The 27,694-nt window shown below is 47.5% G+C and overlaps 2 protein-coding genes across 3 annotated transcripts in view; one reads left to right on the top strand and one right to left on the bottom strand.

Moving 5' to 3' along the window:
• LOC135386304 (uncharacterized) overlaps positions 1-27,694 on the bottom strand; it is a 114,816-nt gene that overhangs the window by 74,609 nt on the left and 12,513 nt on the right. The window lies entirely within an intron of this gene.
• On the top strand, positions 7-27,133 carry LOC135386300 (uncharacterized). 2 transcript variants are annotated; one of them, XM_064616129.1, is made up of 3 exons: positions 7-129; positions 18,000-24,976; positions 25,077-25,178. In XM_064616129.1, exons 2-3 carry the CDS (start codon positions 18,020-18,022, stop codon positions 25,089-25,091), a joined length of 6,972 nt encoding a protein of 2,323 aa, XP_064472199.1. In that variant the 5' UTR covers positions 7-129; positions 18,000-18,019; the 3' UTR covers positions 25,092-25,178. The 2 variants fall into 2 exon arrangements, with proteins under 2 accessions (XP_064472199.1, XP_064472198.1); XM_064616128.1 differs by having other exon boundaries at positions 18,000-27,133.

Below are 27,694 nucleotides of genomic sequence, written 5' to 3'. Positions count from 1 at the left end.
CTCATTTCTCCCACTCAATCTGGTATTACAATACTATTGCCACGAGTCAGACGACTGGGTGCGGCTTGCCGGAGCCATACTCATCGATCTGACTGCATGCAAGCCCAGGATGTGAAGGACGCATTTCACGTAAGTGTGGTTGTTTGGCTGTCAAAAAATAAGTTCCATTCGCGGCGCTGTCCTTTTTTTTCGATCTACTGCCATTTTGACACTAGAGCTACGTTTTTCTTTGCAATACTCATACCACTGAACATGAGAGAACGGATCTTCTGATGCTGGAACAACAAGAGGGGACAAATACATACAAGCCTGATTTGTATGTATTGTATGTATGTATGTAAGTGTTTGTCCTTTCTATGTTGTTCCAGCCTCAGAACATCAGTTGAGACATTGTCTGTGTTGTCGTTTTTTGTCCCCTTGTCCCCTTATGGATCAGTTCTCTCATGTTCAACAGTTTCCGCTTGCGTCGATCCCGTCGTATGAACGTGTGTATGAGTGAGCAAAAATGTAAGAGTGAAAGGAGGATGAGTGAGAGAGAGTGGCTGGTTTGTCCCTTCAGATGACGCACCCTTGAAAGTGGCTGAGAGGGCGTGTTAGCTTAGCTCAGTTGGTTGAGCCCTGGACCGGCAATCCAGAAGATGTGGGTTCGAGTCCCACAGCTGTGTAGCCTTTTCAGTGACTTTCATCTTTCGTCACTCATACCGTTACGCGCGCGTTACGTGCAAATCCACTCCCAATTATTATTATGACTTATAACGTTCATATCAAACGCCGAGACTACAGGGACCAGGAAATGAGACACACGTGGACAGTTCTCTAGTTCCGAGGTCTCAGTAATGTGAATTCTAATCACCCGCTCGCTTGCTGCTTAGAAACTCTTTCACTTGTATAGCGTGTCATGACAGGTGAGATTGTGTCACGGAATTGGAAGCAATTGTTAATACTGTATTAATTTAAGATGCTTATAATCTCAAGGGGATGGAAGATGTCGCAGTGAGCGAGCTGGAGCTGTATTGAGAATACAAGGCATACCTAAGCAGGTAGCGCAACTACCATAGGCCCCTATGTCTTCGGAATGACACCATGATATAGACGGTCAGCGCCATCCATCGGTTGCGCGGATTACTACTATTGTAAATAAATGACGCCAGAGACGACGTCAGCAGCATGAGCAATAAGTAGTGCTACAGTCACTATATATATAAAGTGACGGTAAGTAGTGCATAATTAGCCATGGCATGTTTACATTCGCGCACTTCGTTTGTGTTGTATTCCCTCGCCCAGGCAACAATACCAGACGAGAACACAGAAAAATAAATCACATTAGGTTTAATGAAACATAATTCGAAATACATACATTCATCACAGATTCTGACAACTCCAAACAGAAGGGCATCGTCATGACCACACAGAAATTAGGAAGGTTCACTTAAGGTCCATTTCTCACCTAGAGCTATACCGACACATAGTGATTAGACGTTTGCACTTATAGACCAGAATTTTAGCTACGAACCAGCGCGTACCAGACACTCCCCGTACTCTCGACACAACGCGCAACCTGCGAGCGCGTTCGGCGCGTGGACTGCGTGTGAAGCTGTCGGAATGCAAGTTCACTGTAGGCGCGCTGTTGGTTTGTGGCATTTTCGTACGGCATGGATTATTCTGAATCACCAACATATTTTTTGCTGGATGACACTGTTCTGTGGTTGATTTTACGAAGAGCAAACGCAAGCAAAATGCACGGGATTTGTAATACGAATGAAGGCGAAAGGGCTATTGCATTGCATGTACACCAGCTGCACAGAGTCCTCACAGCGCTTGAGAGGCGTCTGGAATTCGAACCGCTCTCATGTTGATGCACACTGTTTTACGTAGTCACCAAAAAGGAAATTGTGGTGAATAACGCGTTCATTTTGCCACATCCGGAAAACCGTTATTTTAAGTCCGAAGATGGTTTCATTACACATTTCAATGCAAAATATGTACACAGCAGCCAATGCCTTGACTAATTAAGCTTACCGTAATAGTTGTTGTTTAAAGTTCAAGCAAATTTTAACTGAGGATCCACAGCTAACTTCCCGGCGTTCATCGCAAACTACGAAATTCCTAGTGGTGCACAGCATAAACAAGTTTGAGTAAGCAACCCGGAAAATGAAATTATGAAAATCTTGTTCATGCAACGTAACAGAGCTAGCATGCGTTTTAAATTCCATATTGCGGATTAGTGATAAGAAACTGTTTTCCTTTACCGCTGAGCGTTTTTGTCAGTGTAACCTATTATGCCAGTCGGTCTGCGGGCTGTTTTCCAGCGAAGAGCGTCATAAAAGATCGAAGTATGGGGCATTATGAGCTAACAACCTGTTGTACCATGAACTCTTAACGACAATTGGAAATAATGATGCAGTTGATATTACTGTTTGAGTGTGGGGTCCTTGCTTCACACGTGTATACTTATTTAATTGTGTAAAGTCCATTGAATACTACCCGCAATGTTATAGTCTTTCGCGCCACACTGCAAAAACTTTGCGTAGAGACTACACCACATGTACATAGAAGAAACATACATATAGGGAACATAACTATGTTCGATGTATAGCTGAAGTTTACTGGATGCCACACCCTTTGCCGACTTCGGTTTTTGCTCTGTTTTATTTCTAAGTCTTATGCAACGCAACTCATATGCATAAAAATATACACTTATGCTTCTGTCAGGGCAACCTGCGCACGAACAACGATCCATATCCCGAACGCACAGCTTCGCGAATGGACTGAACCGAAGCGCCCGCAGTCCCTGCAGGAAATACTCGCACGATGGCGCCACGGTCGCTCTAAATGGCCGCGCCGTGAAGCAGCAAAACATGACATCGTTGGTGCACAGCTGATTTCTGCTGACACTCACGCTATCACGGCCGCTCGTCCCATGACCGAAATGTTTTTCTTTTCTTTTTTGTTGTGGGCCAGCAGCAGAGGATGCATTGCATTCATCTGTTCATTCGTGTTAATCTTGGTCTAAGTAGGAATGAATGACCAACTATCCGGAAACACACATCTTGGTCTAAACACGATTTAATTAGCAATTAGAGTTAATTAGGACCCCCACAGTAATTAGGACCCTCCAGGGAGTCACCACAGTAATTGGGGAGTATCCAACTCATGTCCAGACCTGTTGTGCGTTTCCGGATAATCGTGGTCATAAAAAAGAAAAAAAAATAGATAGAGATAGAGTGGACAGAAACAATTTATTTGAAAATCAACGATGCCGTGGCGAAGAAATCGCTCCGGAACACCCGAATGACCAGTGACCGCCATGTTGCTTGTTGAAGGCTGGTAGTTGGAGATCGACGACAGGTGGCCACTTAGTTAGAAGGCATCACACCAGATGGCGCCACCATCATAGCTCTATGCGAGAAAGACAGAACAACAAGATACTAGCAGTACGTAAAATTGCAACACTGCTCAACAAGTCTAGGCATGCCAGAGCGTGTGGAAAAGGTCTTAACACAAGCGCGGTAAAACAACGTGAAAACATCGAGCATCGGCGATCACTCACCTTTCCCCAGCGACGACGGTGCGACCGATCTTGGCGACAGCCAAGCACAAACTGACTCGGCGCGGCGACGGTGGAGCGACCGAGCGCACGTGTGCAGTTCACGAGGGCCAGCAAGCAAGTGACTGGGGCGCCTCGCCGCGGCCGCTCCGCATGCGCGCGCGCGCTCACCATTTGGGTTGTGCTCTCTGCTCCTCCTGCTGCGCGCGCTCCTAGCGGCAACGGGTTGCTTCTCCATTTCGGTTTCGCTCACGTTTCTTTGCGCGTGTTTATTTGTATAAAGGCACTGTGTTCGCGTCATCAATACGTGAAAATGTTTTGCCATGCTTTACAAAATTGTCCCCATCTCCACGTTTCTTGGGAAGAAGTGGAGAACAAATGTTTTAACAAGGAGAGTCCCCGTAATGAGCTCGTCATCAATGCTGTTTGCTATGTGATAGACATGGTGGGCTTTGGCAATATAGGAGAGATCTCCCCGGGGCCGCTGCAGGAGATGGCGCCGGATACACGCCCGTTACAAGAATGTCTCTATAACAGTTCCGGACGGACCCCTGGGACTGATGAGCGAATTTGTGAGCTCGACCAACACAATTCAACTGCGTCTCTGGAGACATCACGGACCTTCTCGCTCGTGCCATTGCTCATATTAAGTACGCCTTGCGGAAGTAGCAGCATTTGCAAGCAGTCTACATCGCGAACTTTGTCACCAATTTTTTAAAATACTGTTTGGTTATCGAAATGCAACGCATTAAACAGTCAGAATAACTTTGATGAGACCGTGTTTTTTCATGGGAACACCTTTATTGAATACATACAAAGACGTCTCTTGAGTTGGTCGATAGATGCCTGCACCCTCCCTGACTTGCCTGATTGCCTTGCCGAAGAGAACATTACGAGAAGATCAGGCGTGCCAGAAAAGGAACGGGGAATCTTCATCGCAGCATCGTCATTGTGCGGGTCACGGCACCAGCACGATGACGGAACGGTCATTCTTTTCATTCACCCATTCCGCTATCACACTGCCATGATGACCCGTGCTTCTCCTGCCTGCAAGAGAGAGAGAGAGAGAGAAGGGTATCTCGACTAGAACTTTTATTCTCGATTATATGCGCGTGCACGAAGGCCTTGCTCTTTGTTCCACGGTCACTCGATCCCTGACGACGACACTCTCGGGCTCTCTTCTGGGTTTTCCGATGCTGCACAAAGAGAGAGTGCTATCGTAATCCTATACATGTCAAAACACCAGCAAAGCTGACTGTATTCGCAGTTTCCATAAGGGAAGGAGTGTACGGCATCCTTGAGATAGGCTTGTCGTCTAAGCGGACCAAGGTCTTCTCGAGTCTCGAAGTGAAGTATATTGTCCGCTTTATACTCTGGATGGTGCACTGCTTCTGAGAGACTGTCTTTTCATTGAACAGAGAGGCTCGATACACTTTGTGCAATTAAAGTTTCCTCACCACGTCTTTCTTAACTCCTTTCACGCTGACGTCATTTCCCAATCTTGACCACGTTGCTGCTCGGAACCCAACTGTCGTGTTCTTTGTAATAACCGAACCAGCGAACAAAGGAGAAGCTCTGACCATTCACTTTCTTCTTTCTCAGCACTTTCGTTACTGGCCAAGGCTGATTGGCATCTCGGGTTATGACGAGTACCTCCTCGGGGTAGCAAGATTCGTCCACTTCCTTACCCCGATAATCTTCCAGGTGCATGACGTGAGGGGAGGTGTCTCTCAGGTGGGAAACGGTGAAGATCTAAGGCGACCAACTCCCTTCCGAGCTCTTTTGAAAACCTTTTCTGTGTAGTAGTGTGTCTGTCAGAGGAGGAAGAACGTCTCAAGATGCCGGTGGGGGTAGAGTGGAGAGTACTTTGAGTAACGTGAGGTGAGGGCAGAGATTAATTTTGGAGCATAGATATATTGACGTTCTCCCGGAAAGATATTGCTACGCAACCTGTGATCCTCGTGCATATAGTTGTGAAGGCCCACGAGTAAATAAGCGTGGTGCGACGACATCGCTTGTTTATATGCGTTCAGAAAATACTCCAGTCTTTTCCTGCCAGATAGCTGTTGGCCGAAATGTTCCATCAGGTGCACGCTGCGCACGGTGCACCACAGGACGACGTAACAGGCGTTGTAGAATATAGTTCTAAAATGACTACTGTCGAAAAAGGAAGGGGCGGCTTCTGTCCCGAGGCAACTCCCTTCCTACATATCTACCGGTTCGCTGGATTTCTACCCATCTACTGTCGAAAAAGATGTTTTGAATGAGTAAGAAGATCAACACGTTGGCATAGCGAATGAAAAGATCGGTCACCTCCTTCAAGTAACCGGCGCCGGTCATGTCATCGTCGACAACGATGAGCGTATCGCGCGACATGTCCTACTCTCGTGGTAGCTCCTTGGTAAATTTTACAAAGTCCCCAAACTCGTCCTGCATGCTGGGCGAAGCATATTTCTGCACGTGGAATATTTGTGACGGAGGCTTGTCCACCACGTCGTTCAGGTTCCTCAGCACGTTAGCTATGAAAGTAGATTTGCCACACATGAAGGGGCTGCTTAAAATACAGCGAAAAGGATGACGGAAACGAAAACGGTTCGGGGAAGACATGTTGCGTGCGTACACGTTGCACGAAGAAACAGAAGAGACTGAGACTCGTAGAGAAATGCATCGCTTTTATTTACACGTCGTCATCGCCGTCCTCTAGATCGGAACCGCGTTCCTAATACAGATTATCCAGGCTAAAGTTGGATTCTTTTTTCGTCAGTCAGTCAGTCTGTCCGCCGCTAAGATGCGGTCGAGCATCTTCATCTTGTCCTGACACATTTCTTGACGTGCTTGCAACCATTCCAGGCGGTGGACTTGAAAGGCTTCCTCCACGATGCCGCGAATAAATTCGCGAAGTTCTTAATTTTTTGTCTTTCCTCATCGACGAGAAACGTAGGAGAATAAACCACACATGGCGTTTACCACGTATCGGTCAGAATGATGAGGCGAGCACAGTGCGGCACTGCCTTTATACAAATAAACACACGCAAAGAAACGAGAGCGAAACCGAAACAGAGAAGGCACCCGGAGTGCGCGCAGCGGGAGGAGCAGAGAGCGAAACCGAAGTGGGGAGCGCCCGCGAGGAGATGACCGCTGGATACCGGTCGCTCCCAGAGGCGCTAGGAGCGTTCGCGCGTGCGTAGGAGCATGCGTAGCGGCCGCGGCGAGGCGCCCCAGTCACTTGCTGGCTAGCTCTCGTGGACTGCAGGCGTGCGCTCGGTCGCTCCGCCGTCCCCGCGCCGGGTCAGTCTGTGCCTGGCTGTCGTCGGGATCGGACGCACTGTCACTGCGGGAGGAAAGGTGAGTGATTTGCCGTGCCCGATGTTTGAGCGTGTTTTACCGCACTCGTGTCAAGCCTTTTCTCGCATGTTTGCCGTAACGGATAGGTCTTATTCCTCATACGCGCATGTTTAGACTTGTTTAGCGGTGACCCGTAGTGTGCCAAGCCTGAAAAAATGCATGTTTAGCGTTGTGTGTATAGTGTTTTGTGTTTGTTGTCTTCTGTGGTTGTTGCTGTCTGCTGTTGTCTCCTGTCTTTCTCGCATAGAGCTATGATGGTGGCGCCATGATGCCTTGCAACTAGGTGGCAACCTGCCGTCGATCTCTGCAACTACCAACCGTCAACAAGCAATATGTCGGTCGCTGGTCACTCGGGTGTTCCGGAGCGGTTTTTTCGCCACAGCATCGTTGATTTTCGAACAAATTGTTTCTCTCCACTTGATCTCTATCTATTTTTTCTTTTTTATGAGCACGAGTATCCGGAAACGCACATCTGGTCTGGACACGAGTTAGATGCTCCCCAATTAGTGTGGTGACTCCCTGGAGGGTCCTATTTACTGTGGGTGTCCCAATTAACTGTATTTGCTAATTAAATCGTGTTTAGAACAAGATGTGCGTTTCCGGATAGTCGTGGTCATTCATTACTACTGGTCTACAGCTCCGAGATGTGAACGACGCTGATTGTTCAACCCAAAAGGTGTACGAACTCCGTATTACAATGCACAGACACACGGCACGGATAGAGATGCGCATATAAACACGCCCACTGTGACAAATGCGCAAAGGAGCAGGATACGGAAATGTACTCGGGTGGTAGATGATTTCGTATATGTGCACGAATGGAGCAACAGAAAGTTTTACTTCACTGAAATTGTGAATAACCTATTTGTACACACACAAGCCATGCCCATATTGTAAAGTTTTTTTTTATGTTTATGATCATACCTGTTACGATCATCGCTTGTTTTCGCTACCAGTTTAGATATACCTTGGAGAATACCTTGTTCACACTGTTGGATGCGGCGGGCACTCGGATGCGGCGCGGTTGCCATACGGCAACGAAATACGGCACACACGCACCGTAAAGCATGGTTCACGCTGCCGCGTTTCATTGTATACCAGCGTGCGACACAAGTGACCCATAGGACTATTCTCACACATGCGTTCGACGCATGTGCCAGACTTGTACGTATCTTGAGTACGTACTCAAAATGAAGTATCTGAAATACTTTTTCCAGTATTTGGTACTCTACTCAGTACACTTCCCTTCCTCGTCAAGCCGTATCCAGCATACTTCCCCGTCATGTCCAGATTTCCGGCTCGCTGGAGCTTTCCCCCTATTCCTTTTCACTGTTTTCTAAGAACTCAGTAGGTAGACGAAGACGAAGACGTCCAGGTTTCCACGCTGTTCAAGTACCCAAGGCTGTGTGAACTCTTTTTAAAGTACAACACCGCTGTACCCTCTATAGTGCTCCTGTCGATCGCCCCTGTTCGGTGTGGCTATAAACATCTTTCAGAGGAAGCGGGGGAAGTATATGATGAACATTTTGAAATACAGTTATTCTGACGTGCAAATACAAGATACTTTAAAGGTCAGCTCCGGGGGTACCTCAACTTTTTGAAACTGTAACGATACTCTGGAAGTCTATATCGAACTGTGTCTGAAAGCACCCGTCATTTCCAGAAAGTGGCCCCATGTTTTAAATAATCGTAAATTAACCATCACGAAACACACATGGGGGCTGCCATTTTTATGACGGAATTGGTTTAGGCGGTCTATACTGCTGACGTAAGTGATGTCAGTGTTCTTCAAGACATCCCTCCCTCTCTACGGAGCATATAGAGGTGTGCACCACGCCGCCGCCGGGCAATTTTTGCTCGCCGCCGCCGAGTCCCCTGAATCGGCGCGTCGCCGTGGCCGGTTCGCTGTCGGTGTCAAAATTTTAATTCTTTCCTGCGGATTTTGCAAATCCACAGGATGAAAACATGAGTTCCTGGGAATAGTATTATGACCGTCCCATAGACCATCCAGTTATAATGGCGAACTGGAGCTTCAGCTCTCAGCAGCAATGAAACAGCAATGGTATTGGCACCACCAGCAAAAGATGATAGAAACTTCGAGGAGTGCATTGGCAGACACGGAGTAAAGATTGGGAGAAAGAAGACAAACATGCCAGTGTGGAGACTCCCTCACAAATGCCCATAGCACGTTCGCGATTTCTCGTGCACTTTAGGCTAGGTTGGGTTGGGTTAGGCTAGGTTAGGTTAGGTTAGCCAAGCCAAATCTGAAAGTAAACTCACACAGATTTCAACGGTGACAGAAAAATAAAAATAAAAGAAAACTCTTGATATAAAAAGGCAACCGCATCACAGAATGAAGATCGCGATCATCATATTCGTACGGCAATCTTCCCATCATCGGAGTCCGTCACGCGCTGCCCAGAGAAACGCGAATGGGAGATTCCAGGAATCCATCGCATTCCATAAGTTGTTATCAGAAAATGTATTTTCTAATTTACAAAGCCTAATAAAAAATGTACGGGTTTAAGAAGCGACAGTTCGTACACGCGAGTGCGAAATAACCAACTAAAACGACTGTATCAAGAAATAATGCTACACCGGGTTGATTTTCACTTTTCCAAATTGGTTCATACACGAATCAGGCGTGGACCTAAGCTGCAGGGGGCATGACTTGGTCCCACTAAATTTCTGTCGATCAATAGCGCTTCTATTGGCTTTAGGCAACACATGTGTACAGCATGTTGTCCAAGGTAGGAGACCTATACCCTGAACAAAAAATCCTGGATCCTCAACCGTAGAGGATAAACGTAAAGCAGAAATCAAAACCAAATATGGGTTTCACCGTATGAAGCGAGCCATGAATCGCATTGCGACGAAAACCAATGCCTCAGCGATCAATCAATGCCCCACCTTCATCTTGACTGGGTAGACTTTTCTCGGAGGGGGCCAGGCACTCCATGTGAAAGTTCCAGGAGGGGGATCTGAGAACCACAGCTCCCCACAGCCGGCGGCGAAGGTTACAGGGTTTGGTTCCTTCTGTGGAAATGATTTTCTAACCTAACCTAAAATAGGTATGCACATATACAAAATTATTTCTTGAGAATACACTTCTCTGGCTACTGATGTTGTTTACATCTACTGTTGACCACAGTCATACCGCTCTAGGTTTTTCTCTTCGACCCTTTGGAACTTATCTGTAAAAAGTGGTAACACCTCGTTGAGACACAATACTTCCCTCCTTTTGAAGTACAGCACTTTTTTGCTTGTTTGTTCCATCATTTGTTCTGAATATTTGCAGGGGCGGTTGTGCGAAACTGAATGTCGTTCTCGCGCACTCACATGCTTTTGCTGAATAGAACTGCAGAGTGGGCAAAGCTGCGTAGGGACGGGGGCCTGCTATCTACTGCTGACTTTGTCATGTTTGTTATGTAGAACACCTTGCAAAAAAAAAAAAAAAAACAGAAAGAAAAAACAGCTGCACATCTGAAATTCCAATCATTATCATCGTCATCTAAATGGGAGCGTCGTAGCACTGCCGTGAAACCAGACACGATTTCTGAAGGTCTTCTATGACACTTTCTGCAGTTAGCACACTGTCTGTGAAATGATACGAACTGAATCATGTCAAACGTGATGTTCAGTCTCTGTAGTTGCCTTTGCTGCAGGAGGAGTGCCCTCCAGCAAAGCAACTACTTGCAAAAAATATTGAGCATTTAAGAGTATGACACAGTTTGAAGGATTTCAATTCAGGAAATTTGCAGTGGTAGGGCCTGCCGGAGCGAGACCTACTGAATATTTTATGGTGTCGAAGTGGTGGTTCCTTCAGGATACAAATATCTTATCGTGATACAAATGTCTTAGATGGGAGCGAAATGCTTGAAATTAAGAAAGTGTTGTTTGCATTAAGCACTTTGTAATACACTGAACGCATAGGCAGTAAAACAACAATTTAAAATTCATTATGTCCGAGAAGATAAAAGGAAGGCAGTTGCCATTCTTGCTCATTCCCACTAAAAATTGGGTGCAGCGAATTTACATAGTGTACCTGTACATTGTCATCCCTGAAATATATATTGTCATTGCAAGAAAGTCACAAAACAATTACCGTATTGTTTTGTGACTTCCTCCACATTCACTGTATCCTGAAACGCATATGTGCAAGAAATAAATGTTGAACCGTCGTCGTAACCTTCTAGCAAACATTTATCCACGAAGACAAAGTGCCGTCTTCAAGTGTGTAATGAAAGTGAGGCCCAAGCTTCTTCCCTTCCCAATCCACCCAACAGTCCCCACAACGCCTCCGTGATCGCTTGCGCTCCCCTCAGTCTCCCACTCTGTCCCTGTCCTCAAGGTTCTGTAGCAGCATCGACATCATCGCGAACCGAGCTGAGCTCGCTCACTGTTCGCGAGCAATAAATCATTCTTAGTCTGGCTTTCGTGCCTCTCGGTAGTCCTTTGCCTTCCTACGCTACATTGGTGACCCGTTATGGAACACGCAGCGCCCTCAGCCGGTGGCGACCCTGCGGCTTCGTCCAGCCTTGGTCACTTCTCCGTCCGTCTTCCACCATTTTTCAACCAACCACCCCAACTGTGGTTCGCCCAGGTGGAAGCCCAGTTTACCCTGGCGGGAATAACGCAGAGAATCGCAAGTTCTTCCATGTCATTTCGGTGCTGCCACCCGACATTGCCATGGAAGTCTGACCTTCTCCTGCAACCGTCGGTCCAACAGCCATATTCAGCGCTTCAGGAGGCAATCATCAACCGGACTATGGCCTCTGAACGGAAGCGCCTTCAACTCCTTTTGGACAGCGAGTAACTTAGCGATCGCCGACCGTCGCAGATGCTTCGCCACATGGAAAATCTGCTTGGCTCACGTGCCGCAACGTTCGATCGCGCCCTCCTCAAGGAGTTATTCCTTCAACGCCTCCCAAGCCAAGTCCAAATGGTTCTCGCTACCGCTTCCGACCTTGACCTGGCTGCTCTTGCCGCCTTGGCTGTCTCAGTAATGGAGGTCACTGGCTCTTCTGTGTCAGCCATTTCCAATTCCGTTCCTCCCCAGCACCAGAAACACCTTCCACGGCAGTCACTTTCGCCTGCAGCAGCCTCGCTTCCTTCACCACCTTCCTCACTGCCGGCCGACTCTCACAACCAGATTTCGGCGCTCACCGAGGAAATTCGACGGCTCGCTCTGCTTGTAGGTTCCACTCTGTCTCCTCAACGTCAGCCGTCACCCCGTTCACCTCGTCGTTCCCGCCGACGCGCTTCGTCACCCCACTTATCTCGCCGAACACGGTCTCGCAGCAGTGACCCCAAGAGCACCTCAAGCACACCGCCTTGCTGGTGCCACGCAAACTTCGGCGCATCGGCCCGCCACTATGTTCGTCCGTGTGGTTGGCCGGGAAACGACGGGGAGGATTACTAACGGCGGCGAGTGATCCTCGAACTCACCAACCAGGTCGCCTTTTCTTCGTTGACAGCAACCCGCACGACTACCGTCTTCTTGTGGACATCGGCACCCAAGTCAGTGTGTTGCCGGCACGCGCTCCTGACCGACGACGATCGCCACTCCACCACCTCTCCGCAGTAAATGGCTCGGCAATACCTGTTTACGGTGAAAGATCGTTGACTCTAGACCTGGGTTTGCGCCGGCAGTTCCGATGGATCTTCCTTGTGGCTGCCGTTTCGCACCCAATCATCGGCGTCGATTTTCTCGATCATTTTCGTCTCATCGTCGACACCTACCAGCGACGTCTTGTCGACTCCACGACGACGCTATCAGTGGCTGGCGTTCTCGGTGCCTGCCGATACGCTCGCCGGTGTGTTCAGGGTATCAAACCCGCCAGCCCGCAGTCGGAATACTGGGCCCTGCTCGCAGAGTTCCCCACCCTGACCCAGCCTCAGACTGTGCTCGTCCTGTGCAGCACGATGTTGTGCATCGAATTACAACCACAGGTCAACCCGTCCATGCCAAGCCCCGTCGACTTGCTCCGGAGAAGCTCGCTATCGCTCGCCAAGAATTCGAGCACATGCTGCAAATCGGTATTGCTCAACCGTCAAACAGCAGCAGTTCGTCGGCGCTCCACATGGTTCCCAAGAAAACGGGGGACTGGAGGCCATGTGAAGACTACCGAGCCCTTAACGTCAAGACCATTCCCGACCGTTATCCGCTTCCTAACATACACGATTTCACGGCGAGCATACACGGAGCTACTCTCTTTTCCAAGATCGACCTACGGAAAGCTTACCACAAGATTCCCATGGCTCCTGAGGATGTACCGAAAACCGCCATCACAACACCTTTCGGCCTCTGAGATCCTCAGGATGCCCTTTGGGCTCCGCAATGCTACACAGACTTTTCAAAGGTTTATTGACACCGTGACCAGAGGCTTACCATTCGTTTTCGCTTATGTCGACGACATTCTGGTTGCCAGCTCGTCCAAGGAAGAACACCTCCAACACCTCCGCCTCCTCTTTGACAGACTCGCCCAACACGGTATCGTCGTGAACATAGAGAAGTGCGAATTCGGTAGCACCTCCTTTGAGTTCCTTGGTCACCATCTCGACGCCAGTGGCATCCCACCCCTTCCAACCAAGGTTCAAGCTATTCTGGACTTCGCACGCCCCGATTCCATCCGCCAACTCCGTTGATTCCTGGGGCTCATTAACTTCTACAGGCGTTTCATTCCACATTGCGCCACCGTCCTCCGCCCACTTGAGGAGATGCTGAAGCTCTCGCAGCAGCCTTCTACGGTTCTGGAGTGGTTTCCCGAGCGGCAGCTAGCCTTCGATCAAGCCAAAGCCAGTCGCGCAACCGCAAGCCTGCTGGCGCATCCTGCTCATGATGCCCCCACCACTCTCATGGTTGACGCCTCCAACCAGGCTGTCGGCGCGGCACTGCAGCAGCACATCTCGGGTCACTGGCGCCCCATCGCCTTCTTTTCGAAGAAGCTTTCTGCTGCCCAAGCGAAGCACAGCACTTTTGGAAGGGAATTGCTGGCTGCTTACTTCCCCGTGCGTCACTTCCGCCACCTATTGGAGGGCCGGAGCTTCACCCTATTCACGGATCATAAGCCACTTGCGGCTGCCTTTCAAAGATCAAGTTCATGCTACTCACCACGCGAAATCCGTCATCTCGCATTCATCTCCGAATTCTGCACCAACGTTCGTCACATCAAGGGACTACCGAAAGGCACGAAAGCCAGACCAAGAATGATTTATTGCTCGCGAACAGTGAGCGAGCTCAGCTCGGTTCGCGATGATTTCGATAAATCATTAATCAATAAATCATTAAATCAATAAATCATTCTTAGTCTGGCTTTCGTGCCCCTCAGTAGTCCCTTGCCTCCCTACGCTACAGCTCCAAAGCATCAAGTGTCACCTTTAGTTCTTCAGCAGTTGGCAGCGGACATAATGCACCTTAAAAATCCTGACCACACTGCTGTCTTCACTGATGGATATTCCACACGGGATGGTTCGTCGTGTGCTTTTGTCGTCCCATCTGATGCAGTCGCACGTGGATATCGTCTGTCACATCGTATGTCATCAACATCGGCGGAGCTGTATGCCATTCTACTGTTTCTGCAGTAGATCTCCCAACTTCCTCCGCGTGCCTGGGTGGTCTACACCGATTCGCGGGCTGCTCTGGAATGTGTGGCAACCATGGGCCTTCGTGGGTCTCTGGCCTCCATCGTAGTAGATATTCTCCACCAAGTACAACGTGTACATGATGAAGGTCATCATATATCCCTGCAGTGGATTCCAGGTCACTGCGGTCTAAGAGGCAATCAGGAGGCTAACAGAGTAGCAACGGGTGCCCACGAGTCCCCGACAGTCGTGCCCATTCTCGAGAGGTAACAGAAGGACCCTACTAACTGCATGGTTCCAACTCTTGGCTCTGTAGCAATGGCGCCAGGACATCACGGCTCAATCTCTCATGTATTCGGAAGACCCAAATTTGCCGTTTTCTTTCCCTGTCCGTCTATTACGCCATTTTACTTGCCTCCTGCGTATATTCCGGCTCAATGTGGCTTTGATCTCGCAATTCAAGTGCATGATGAGATGCTGCGACACGGGCCTCTGTTCCGGCTCCGGTGTCGCGGCGACCGCCCAGCACATTCTCATGGAATATTCACTCTACTGCCCGCAAAGTCGGATACTGTGTGACGAGCTTGCTCGTATCAGCAAGAGGCCGCTCATCTTTGCTGCACCCATTGGCCCCTATGAAGATCCTGTGCTCCATCGTCGGGTTCTTCACGTGTTCATGGACTTCCTGTCGTCCACTGCATTGGTCCAGGCGTTTTAGTTCTTTCTTTATGTTTTCGTTTTTCCTTCATCAACTTGAGCCAGCCTCGTGCAATGGGGTAGGGTACCGCACCACCGCGGTGAAACGCCCCATCTCATCGTCATCATTTCTTGTTGTTGTTATCGAGCATTATCAATGGTCGTGGAACCGTCATTGTCGCTGACTCTCTCGGAAAAAAACTTCATGAGACGACATCAAACTCTTCCTCATTTGGAATTTCCTGTTGTGAACTCCGAGATAAAAACGGCGCACTGTAGCGATCTGCCGCTCATGTGTTTGGAGACTTTAACATTAACTTGAGGGACGGTAACAATGGGTTGGTTTTTGACTATATGAAAAAGACGTTCAATTTGGACATCCGGGACGTAAGGGATCGGTTGGTACATATCTTGAAGCGAGGCGACAGCAATTAAAGAACAACACAGACATCGATGTAGATGTCTGTGTTGTTCTTCACCTCCTGTCGCCTTGCTTCAAAAATTTGGGCATCGTGGGTGATCTGAATGTGCCGACCACGCGCAAAGGCACAAAGATACACTGTGTTCATGAGAAATGCATGTTAGTGTGCTACATGAACTACAAACGCGCTACAGTGCACAGCGTTGTACCCTTGCGTCATTGGTGTCATTGGCGTCATTATCGGCCATACTCCACCGAAAAGGTTCTTGTGTGCTGACCCGGAAATCAGCTCATACCTGCCATACGCGCCCTTGTGCAATTCCTTGTCTCGACGGGCATGTGACAGCTTGTGACGCCCTTTGTTTTTTGTGCAACGAGATTTCGCAAGTGAACTTTCCCACACTGTTGGCTTTTGGTGCCAAGTTTTGTGGGGATGTTTTCACCTATTCCGTTTCGAAATCTGTAGATTTGCGTAGTTTCCCTTTCTTTTCTGAATAACACGTCCTGGAGTAGCCAGTCCCAAGTGTCTCGAGACTAACATCTCCATTTTTTTGTTTTACGAAAAAAATCAATCAAAGTACATATGCTACTACAGTATCCACAAACCATTATCGGCATTGCTAGAACTGAAGATCACTCAGACGACGAGGAATCGTCCGAGTGATAGTGCACGGTGACACATTCAGGCTTCAGGAACGAATGTCCAGTTTTAGCAGATCGGAAGTTCTCAACAATAGCGCTTGGGAAAATATGATAGGTCAATCGACATACATCACGTTGCTGATGTTTGATTTGACAGCCTCCTTTATCGTACCGTTTTCGTAAAGTGTTGCCGATCTGCTAAGACTCTCGAAGGTCTGCTTTTTTCGCATCCTAAATGGAGTAGTAGTACTTCACCTACTGCAAATGTTCGTAGTGCAACCGCATTTCATATGCGTTCGGCAGTGCGCCAGAGAGTACGGCAAATTTTTCCCCACCAGCCGTGGCCCGGGCTGCTTTTTCTCAGAGCAGTTTATAAGGAGAGTTTGGCCATTAGGAGGGGCCTAACTTGAAGCGCGTCATGCGACGTCACGACTAACCCACCTCCCTCGCCGTGCTCTATTGTTGACCCGTTGTCAGCCGGTCGCCGACGCCATGTTGATGCCGATCGTTGTTTACGATGCAAGGAGGGAATACACGTGCGTACATCGTCCTTCGAAAGCGCTTCGTCCTTGAACTCTTTTAGTTTGGCGACAAAGCCCACTTAGCACAGGCGGCTGTGGGTCATAAGCCGGTTATTCCTGTAGATGGCATTCACTGCGACAACAAAGCTGACGGACAGCATCAATATGGCGCGCATCAGATGGCTGATAAGCGGATTCTGCGTGGATTCAGACTTTTTAGGCGGCACAACCAAGACTCTGACGTCAAAATAGGCTCCACCCACGAGGCAGCTAAAGATCAGAGAATGGCCAAACTCTCCCTATAAATGGCTCTGCTTTTTCTCAGCGCCGTGTATGAAAAATGGAGTCTGGCCATTAGGAGGAGCCTAAAAAAGAGGCTGGACCTGCCAATCAAACTTAGGCGCATTTCATTGGTTACCGTTTTCCATGGGAGCTGCCATGACACCACATTTTTCCAAGATGGACGGTGGTGCTTGCAACGGTGAAGCGGAGATTTCGTGACAAAAAATTTTCACAGGCTACTTTAATTTCATACTGTGAGTATATACCCTCACGTACACATCTGCAAAATCAGCTTCAACTTCCGCTCCGCCATCGTTATTTATGCGAAAATGGGATGTTTCATCGCTAACATTAGGCCTAGTTAATACCGTCATAGCAAGACCATAGCAAGAAGGACGACCCTTATACGTAAAACTTTGCATTCTATAATCGCGTTTTATTTATACATACATATGTGCTCATTTTCGATTCGATCTGCTTACATTACGTGATTTAAAATAATTGGCAACAATGAAATTCTTGGCTTTCCCAACATGCCTCTCTCCATGCAGATGGCGTTGATAAAAGTGGGCGTAAAATCCGTCGTTTCGGTCTGTCCCCAGTGATACCCGTTTCAATCCGAATCAATGGAGTTTCTCCAAAATGGTGGCACCCAGTAAATAAGGGTGAGGTATAAGTACTGGATGGATGTATAATAGACAACTCCATTTCGATCTGTGATTGGCTAGGCACCTCAAAAAGTGGGTGTAGCCTCAAGTATAGGCAGGTCCCATTAATGGCCAGACTCCCCTTGGCATACACGGCACTGCTTTTTTCTATATTTAGTTTTGTCTCACACTCGTATAACTTGTTGTGCTGGGTTTACAAGTTGTTACGCTACATAAACCGCCTGCATAAACTGCCTGTCTGCAGATATACAGTATCCTGGTTAACTTTGGTAATTTTAACCTTTCAATTACAGGCCCTTCGGACTGCCTTGCTATGGCTACTGAACAAGAAGCCGCCTTCATGGCTCGGTTGGAAGGTCTCCGAAAAGAGATGCACATGGCAATACGAACAAGAGGTTTCTCCAAAGAATCCAGAGAATATTGCATCGCAAGAGTAAAACAGTGTCTCGATGCTCCAAACGCTGATGTCGAGAAAATATGGCCTGACCCTGACGAAGTCGACGGACATTCTGCGATGCACGAAGCAATTAGACACAACGCATTTGATGCCTACTGCTTTCTTTTGTCGCGCGGGTGTAAGTTCAAAAACGACGCGGAAAAACAGGAAAGCTTTCTTGACATCGACAAAAACGAGCACAGGGAAATACAAATGTCCGAAGTCCAATACCAGCTAGCCCGTTTCGTGCAGCACAATGAGGACGCTCATGTGGACTACCTCAAAAGTAGGTCCTACAGCATACCAAAGCGCGATCACTTTCCCGAAAAAGTCAGAGGCATGTACAGGGAACTTGATCAGGATGAGCTGATAAGAATGGTTCTCCAAGTAGCAGCTACGTCAGGAGCCGTACGCATCATTTTTGATGTTGGCAGCTCAGATGTTGAGTGCATGACTGCGCGGGTGCTTAACAGTCCTGAAGCACACACAGTTGGACTGATGGATCCTGAGAGGTGTACTATCCACATCGCTGCGGACAGGAGTCGAGAAGACGTTCTTGGAACGTTGGCACATGAGCTGTGCCACTTTGCAGTTTTCTTGGCTTATGTAAATCAATGCAAGCCTTATCGATCTGACGACAGTGGCAATAAAGACACGTATCAGAGGGTGTTTGAAGAAATGCGCAACAAAGTGAAGACAACATCAGGGATGGAACATCTCTTAACTAGGGTGTTTCAAGACGACCCACAGAAGCAGGAACAGGAGCTAATAGTGCAGGTACCAGATATCCTCGCAAAATATGGGCGTCGTCGAGACGAGAACTACATGGAAGTCGACGGAGATCCGTCACAGGAAACAAGCGCTGGCATTGATGTTCTGGAGGAGCAAGCACCAAGCTTGTTTCAATATTTCAAGGAGGTTGTCATTCCGGACATGAAGAAGTACCTCAACAAATTTCGCAGTGAAATGGATGTCAACGAAATAAGAAATAAAAATGAAAGCCTAGGCAAAGCTAATCAGACCGATGACCTTGGGGTCACCTTTACGGAGGTCCCTAGCCCAGAAGAGTTGGTGGACGTCCCACTCCTCGTATTTGCCAGTCCAAACCTGACCCTGCTGGAAGTAATGGTTCACAACCTCGTAAAGGCAATGAAATTGCCATACCTCTTTCTCGAAGCACAAAAGTGGAACCACGAGATGGAAAAAGTGTTGTCGTATAACAGATGTGACGTCGTCCTTCTCAGCAACCCAAGTAATGCTGTACCAGAAGATATCTGCAATCAAATGGCGCGCATTTTAAGCGCGTGTAGTGAAGTGCGAGGAACAAGAGTGATCCTCCTCACCGCGAACGAGCAGACGGATCACGTAGCGGCAGCATTAAGAAAACAGCGCTTTTTCAGTATCACTATGAAGCCTCATGAACAACTTGCTGCCAACGTCGTATCTAAAGCTTGTTTCGAAAATGTTGCGGAGGACTGTAAAAGGAACGTTTTGAACCGTTCCTGGATCAACTTCCAGGGGTTCTACGAAAGACTGTCCGAATGGGATGAACCGGATCTCAACAGTCTTCTCAGTGTCATGGATGAAGACACATTTATGGCTTTGTGCCAGTTGAATGAACTTGATGTAGGTCCGCAATTGCGGGAAGACGCCGAGGGATATTATGTGAGAAGAACGTGTCAGAAGGGGAGCTTGTACGAAGAGACAAATTTGACAGAAGCAAATGAAAAGATCATTATTGTCACCGGTGCACCAGGAATGGGTAAGACTAGGCTTGCATCTAGAATATCCAAGATGATAAAGGAAAAGGGAAATAGAAAATGGGTGCTTCACGTCGACCTCCCAGAATTAAGCAGAGAGCTCAAGGTGCTGAATGCAGAAGATATCTTCAGTGATCTAGGGAATTTCGCAGAAATATGTGGAGTGAAGAAAGCGGGAATCGGGCTTGCTCTCTTCGAGAAGAGCATCACAGAAGGAAGCCCTTTCAAAGTTGTGCTAATTTTGGATGCGTATGATGAAATGCGCGAAGGTGATCGTGAAAAGATCTTACGCGTTGTACACATTCTAGCTCGTACAGAAGTTTCTAAGGTATTCGTCTTCAGCCGCTCTGTATTCGAGCACGAACTAAGCCATACATTGCGAACAACACCTTACGAACTTCTGCCTTTCACGGTGCAAGAACAAGAGACATTCCTTAAACAGTACAAGGAAAGAACGACGTCAGATGCAGTTCCACCCGAAAACCCTTCTGGCATGCGGAGGTTACAAGATATATGGATCCTGTTAAAGGATGACGAAGCGTTACTAGGTACACCATTTTATCTTCGCATGGTCGCGGCACTTGAGAACCGAGAAGTTCTTGATGACATTGATTCTAACGTGCTAAGAAAGGCATGTAACTCCACGGGAAGCGAAAAGTACCTAGGCTTCTACGAGCTGGCCACAGAGTGGAGGTACTTGCAGCACAAAAAAGAAAAGAAGCGTGAAGACATTAGCAGAGCTTGCGTAAGCGATGATGATGTCATTTTGAAGGACAATTTCTACAGCAACCACCAAGCACTCGCAGTGAAAGCTGTCTTCGATAAGAAATTGTGTGGATATATTCTGCGTGAAGACGAGAAAGAGAGGTTTCAGAATGAAAGTAATCCAATGAATCCTCTAAATAAAGCAACAAAAAATCACTTAAAGCACGGTCTTCTAGACGGGCTACGCGACGGTAGACCTGTGTTCAGTCCCAGTAGCATGGCAGAGTTTTGGGCAGCAGAACGTCTCTTCAGCAAGATATCCTGTAGTGCAAGCGATAAGGTGCGTCATTTGGCTTTCCTTATATATGGAGAAGATCATTTTAAAAGAGTTACTAGGTTTCTCGACAGCTTTGGAATGAAGTCAAATCAATTTCATTTTGCCGTTATGACCAGAGACGTTGTATATCTAAGAAGTAGTGCCGGGAACCAGGACTGTGACGAGCTTGAGCGAAATCCATGGCACATCGCTGCACTGCATGCTGACGAAGACACCATATCAGTGCTTCTTAGTATTGAAACGAGCTCACTAGAGGAGAAAGACAAGTTAGGCGCTAAACCGTTTGACTATATGCACCAACAACACGCGTGGACTAGACTGCATTCAATCTGCTCTCAGTGCAGGGATGGGGAATTGAGCGGAGATCTCTCCATTCGACGTGCCACCCAAAGTGCTACACTTGTGACCAACTCTGAGCCGAACTTACACATAATCGTCGACCGTGAGATCAAGGATCTGCAGCATTGGCTCGCGCGTGAAAAGCATGTTCGTTGCCCTAGCAGTTCTTCCGGCAAAGCAATGTTTTTCTACATCAAGTCGGTGGAAGCACTAACGAGGCTTACATCTTCCGACACCGTTCAGGTTGTTGACCATACTGCCGGTATGGTGTCAGTCCGTCAGTTTCGTACAGAGCGCATTTCTAAATCGCTCGATGAAGTAAGACGGCGAGCACCACACAACGATGACAACCACGGAGACTGGGATGCTGTAACAACGCTCGTTCCCCATCCCGTGGTAGGTAATACCGATGAGGTCGAACGTGCGCACCGTGGAGCTATATGTGAGTGCTGGGCTGTCATGATGCTCTTGCGACCTGATTCTGAGTCGAACGGAACTCCAACATGTGACGAGCAACAAGATATGCGATTTATTCACATGTGGTTTTGTCCAAACCCCGGCTGCCAAAAAAGCAAGAAAGGTCCGAACGTTCGGAGGGGTCTAAAGCGTAAGAGGTCCGAAACTAACTCTACGGATGATGAAGAGTATTCGGATGAATGGAGAGAAACTGCGAGCCTCCGGAAGGATCGAAAACGTAAGAGGTCTCAAACGAAATCTGCAGATGACGAAGAGTCTTCGGATAAATGGAGATATCACCGAACCAATATCCACAAGGCTACAGATGAAAGGAACGTTGATGGTGTCAAAAAGTGTCTCAATGACGCCCCCCATCTCAAGCTCTGGCTGCATCCGTCAAGTGGCGAGACGGTGCTACACCGTGCGGTTAAGACACAGAGATTGGCCATCTATTTCCTTCTACAGGACCATGGGTGCCTCATGAAAGATGAAGAAACCTTAGATTGCGCCCACGAAATCGCAAGCGCCGAAGTCTTTAGGCGCCGTTTTTACGACGCCAACACACATGATGCACTAAGAAGGCACACGGAAAGCCGTCCAGGGACCGCGGAGAATGAGAGGAGGACAGATGACTTCTATCACGCCTTAAACTCTAATGATTTGCTCAAGGCTACGCTAAGCGTATCAGGGACATCACAACGTGTGCAAGTAACCCTGGATTACGATAAGGAGAGCATTGACACAGTCGAGGGGGCCCTGGAAAACCCCAAACGTGGTTTCGCTCATTTGGAAAAAGAAACTATTTGCGTCGCGGCTAAGAGGGAAAAACCCGAAGTTCTTGGAACTCTCGCCCACGAGATCTGTCATTTGGCCCTCCATTTCGTTTACAGAAACGGTGGAAAGCCATACTTGCAAACAGACAGGGAAAGGGCACTGCTCTATGACACAATACTATATAACATCAGGAAGAACCCAGATAAAATGGACTCGCTCCTTAGAGACGTTCCGAGAGAGCACGAAAAGGAAGAACTAATTGCCTATGTTCCTGATCTCCTCGCCCAGTATGGTAGCCCGGGGGGTGAAAACATTTTGGAGAAGCAAGCACCAGAACTCTTCGATTTCTTTAAGAACGTGGTCATCCCAGATATGATCGCTTACACGAAAAACAGGTTCCCTACTCGGGATCAAGCGAGAATCGAGGTCGAGAACCGACGTCTTAAACACGCCGACGAAACGGAAGACCGTCAGGTGAAGTTAAAGAGAGATCTCGACTACCGTGACCTACCAGATGCTCCAGTTCTAATCCTTACGGCTCCGAACTTGACAGTGCTAGAAATAATGGCTTACAAGGCTATTAAGTCTACAGAGCAGACGCACCTGTTTCTCAGATCTTCGCAGTGGAACCCCAGACTCCAGGATGTTCTGTTTTCAAACTGTTGCATGTGGGTGCTGCTAACTTGTGATCAGGACGCAGGTGCCCAGTTCCAGAACATGCTCGAACTCTTCATTGAGCTAAATGAAGCGGCTGGCACAAAGGTTATAGTACTCGCGCAAGAAGACAATGTCAAGAACCTGGTCCAAAGACTAGAAAAACATCCATTCCTCGCAAACGCTCACAAGGTCATGAATGTTTCAGACGCCCATTTGGACATGGTTACAGAAGACACAAAACGTAGTATTCTCCGAACGTCACGAATATGCTTTCAAGGTTCTCCAAAACTGCTATCGCTCGAAGACCTGCTAGATTTAACGAGAGAAGATGGAATATCTGATGAAGTTACTTGTTTAATGTCATGCCAGCTCAAGACGATTGAGGTAGGACAGCCTGTTCCCCAACTTGACCAACACGTCAGTGAGCATTATGTTGAGCGTGAGTGTCAAAGATGTGTTGCAGTTGATGTTTTAAGACTTCGGCCGGGCCCAGACGAAGCCTTTGTATTCTGGGGAGATGAAATATTCAGATTTCTAGAGAGAATGAGTCCTAGCCCACAAATCTGTTCTTTTACCCGGGTGCAACAGTTTAAGACTTTTGTGCACCTTGAAAGCATTGATGAATATAAGGCTATTGTGGAAAAAAATGAATATAAAGATAAAGTTGTGCACCTGTTGCAGTATAACGCTGCATCCCAAAGTTTCCGCTTGGTTGAGACCAATGGCCCCTCGAGTCATCTTCCAATGACACGAAAAAAAAACTATAGTGAGATGGATCTCGTGAACCAAGAGAAAGTTGTAGTCATCTGTGGGCATCCAGGGATGGGAAAAAGTTCGCTCGCACTTCGACTATGCAACATGATTAAGCAGAGAGGAGAGAGACACTTGGTGCTGTACGTGGACCTTTCGAAAATGAACCGGTTCTTAAGATCGCTAGAAATAGATGATGAACCTGGGCAAATTAAGCGACTTGCAGCATTATGTGGTATGAAAGACAACGGACTCGAGTTGATGTTATTCCAACGAAGCATCAAAACCGGAGGTCCTTTCAAGGTAACTGCAGTCTTTGACGCGTTTGACGAAGTTGAAGAAGGTAGTCGGAAAAATGCACTCCTTCTAACGAAGATCCTCACACGAACAGAGGTTTTGAAGGTTTTTGTCTTTAGCCGCAATGTATTCAAGACTACTATACAGGACATTTTAGGTGCAGTACCTTTTCAGCTATGTCCGCTTGCAACTGCTGGTAAAGTGAAACTTGTAAGAAACTATAGGAAACGACCATTAGTGGCAGCTCGCGTTGAAGGATGTCCGGAACCAAATATGTTGTGGAACTTGTTAATGTTACCAGACGTTTCAGGAAATCCTTGCATGTTCCGAATGACAATGGGCGTCATGGAAGACGAGATATCGAAGGACTCCTTGATTCCACTCAAAATTCAAGCCACTTGCAATGAAAACCTTGCAACGTTGTTCAGAAAGCTTGCAGAGCACATGTACATGATTTACAAAAAAGAAAAAAGGAACGATGATGTCCTCCTTTCCGCTTGTCAAGACGACTATGATGTGTTGGGAAAACAGTTCTACCATGACCACGAGCTCCTGGCCGCCAAGGCTGCGTTGGGTGACGAACTCAGCAAGCAGGTGCTGACTGATGAAGAACGAAAAGAACTGGAAACACGTGTAATGAAGCTTGTCGCTGAGAATCGTTTGAGACAAGGCTTTATTGATGGAGAAATCAATGGGCACCCTGTGTTTGCAAACAAGACATTTGAAACGTACTTTACGGCACAGCTGCTCTCCCGCAAGGTAAGCACAAAAAGAAGTCCCAACACTACGAGAATTGTTCGAGACATGTACTCGGGCGCTACCTATGGACGCTGTATTGTTCATCTCGGTTGTCTTGAAGAAGCCATCTCCATGAGCGTTGCAGCCCTGAAGGACCACTGGGCCATGTACTGGAAACTCAAACTTGAGAAACTGACCCCAAAAGGCGTTGCCAGCAAGAAGGTTTCCCAAGGAATGAAAGAGCAAAGAAACTACGGGCAATACCTCGACATCCTGCGTTACCTAAACGAAGCCATCATCAAACATTTGGCGTCCTTGATTCGAGGCGGTTACCAGAACGACAAGAAGGACGAGATCTTGAACAGGCATTATATAAGTGTTGTAGAAGGCCGTGAAACCGCTGAACACTCACTGGAAGCCTTTAAGCGAATGTTGAAGAGTCCCACCAGGGCCAAGCTTTATCGTCTCAGTTACGAGAGGTCCACGCCTCAAAAGGAAGACGCTGTCATTCGTCTTGAGGGCACGATATTAGAGTGCTTTTATGTTGTGAGCAACTTGATCGCAAAGCACTCGAAATACGATAAACAGCAGAACGTCCGGGATCTGAAATTCTGGAAACGTATTCAGGAAGCCTTTAAGCTGGGTGACTACGACTGCGTCCTACGCAAATTCCGTGCCTTTGTGCACAGCGCGACTACCATCTTGGTGCACCTCAGAGACCTGTACTCAAAATTGAGTTCTACAGGCTATAAAACTGATGTAGAGAGGGAGAGCATCGTGGACAAGTCCTCGCAAGTCCTGACATTCTTTGATAGTTCCGGAGCTGCATGTTGCTCGATTCATACCGCCATCATCAATGGTGACTCTGTGGATATCAATGAAGAAAGTATGAACATGCTTGACGAGCATGGAAGAACACCGCTTCATGTGGCAGCATTGTATGCCAGCCCACAGACCTTGAAGAACCTTCCACTGACTGACAAGCTGCCCGGTGAAGACTTGTTGGGCATGACGCCGCTGATGTACGCCGACATAACCTGTGCATGGCGTCGCTTAGATATACTATGTGAGCGTTACAAGGACGACAGCATGAAATGGGACGATCAGATTCCGACAGTACATAGAAATATTAGGACAGAAAATTGCCTCGACAAGTCTGTGCTGTGCAAGTGTATCGAAGAGGAACTGCATCACCTCTTAAATATAATCCTTTGTCAGTTTTGCTCATTGGTTTATCACGGCGGGGAGAGAGACAAAACTCCGGAACGTGTACGTGTCGATTCCAAAAGGGGAGATCGTGGTGAGACTCTTCTCTTCAGGGCTAAGTCGTTGAACGTTTTCCTGCTTCTTCTCCCTTACTCTAATCTTGAGGCCGTGAATAGCAGGAAACGTACACTGCTGCATGAATGTGCCATGAAAGGACGTGTGGACATTGCCAAACGTGTTCTCATTCGGTTCGCGACCAGCGGAGATGAGACGTGGCGCGATACGCCGCTTGGCTTGGCCGTTCGGTACTGGCAACACGATGTCGTGAAACTGCTGATACCACATTTCCCTGCTGACGTTGAGGCTATTTGTATGAGGCTGCATGAATGGTTAGGCTCCCCATCTCGGCACTATGAACGCCAGCTCGCAATATTGAAGTTGCTTCATCCTCATTCAAGCCGTTTATTGCAACAAGGTGTTCCTTATACAATCACGATGTGTAATGACTGTGACTCTATTTTATACTTACTTCCTTATTTGAACGTCCATGCTACTGTTTTTTATCAGTATCATCACTATGAATTATTCAAACATTCTGAGAGGTATTATCGGAAACGCAGGGGCATGGAGACGTTGCGCATGATTAAGGTGATCAAGCTGTTTCTCTTGCATTCACTCGTAAGTGACTGGGCAATGTTCATGAGTGCAGGTGCTGATGACGAGAATTTATGTGACATTGTAAAACCGGTGCTTCCACATTGTGACATTAGCGAGATACGCAACCTGGTGCAGTTCTTAGAGCCACGTGAGGACAAAGAATACGTGCTTCAGGTATTACGCCGAATGGAAGACCAAGTATTGCCTTAAGGGCGTCTCCGGAAGAGTTTGTACGATGGAAGACTGAAAATGTCGTAGTCCCAACTCTGTACTGAAGTCAAACTCTGAAACAATAAAATATTGTTGGTGACTGTTGATGGTGGTACTTTCAGGTGTTTGGCAAGCAAGGACGAAATAACGCATGAACAAAGATACGATCGAGCTTTACCCTGGCTCCGCTTTTTACATATTATTTTCGTTCACATACGGCTTGCGCTTATATTTAGGGAGTGACTTTTTCGGGTTAAACCCGATTTTGCCCGGTTACTGGCCCCTCCCCGAATTCCCGTCACTATGAAATCCTCAAGTGACGTTTCCACTGAAGATGAACAAAGGTCACCACGTGTGACACATGTAAAAATGTGTCACGTTCCTAGCAATACACCCATGTGTGTCAACACTGTCTATGCCTTCTAAGATTACCGCTGAAAGGTCATCATTCTGAAAAAAAAAAGGTAAATTGATAAAAGAGATTAGGAAAAGACTAAATAGACAAGAGGAGAAACAAAAACACCCGATAACACCCGAAGGCACCCCGAATTACAGATTTCAAAAATAGGGCCGGTTTTCACCCGCCGAATCTGAGAAAGACATTTAACCCGAAAAAGTTACGCCCTACTTACATTCATGAGCATGTATATTGAAGATCGGCATCCA

This window comes from Ornithodoros turicata, chromosome 2 (assembly GCF_037126465.1).
Source record: "Ornithodoros turicata isolate Travis chromosome 2, ASM3712646v1, whole genome shotgun sequence".
Lineage (NCBI taxonomy): Eukaryota > Metazoa > Arthropoda > Arachnida > Ixodida > Argasidae > Ornithodoros > Ornithodoros turicata.
Note: the sequence above shows the minus strand (reverse complement) of the source record. Positions and strands in the feature narration are given on the sequence as shown.

Bases quoted from the DNA above. Each gene is read 5' to 3' on its own strand.
- LOC135386300 (XM_064616128.1), top strand. From the start codon at position 18,020: ATGGCTACTGAACAAGAAGCCGCCTTCATGGCTCGGTTGGAAGGTCTC.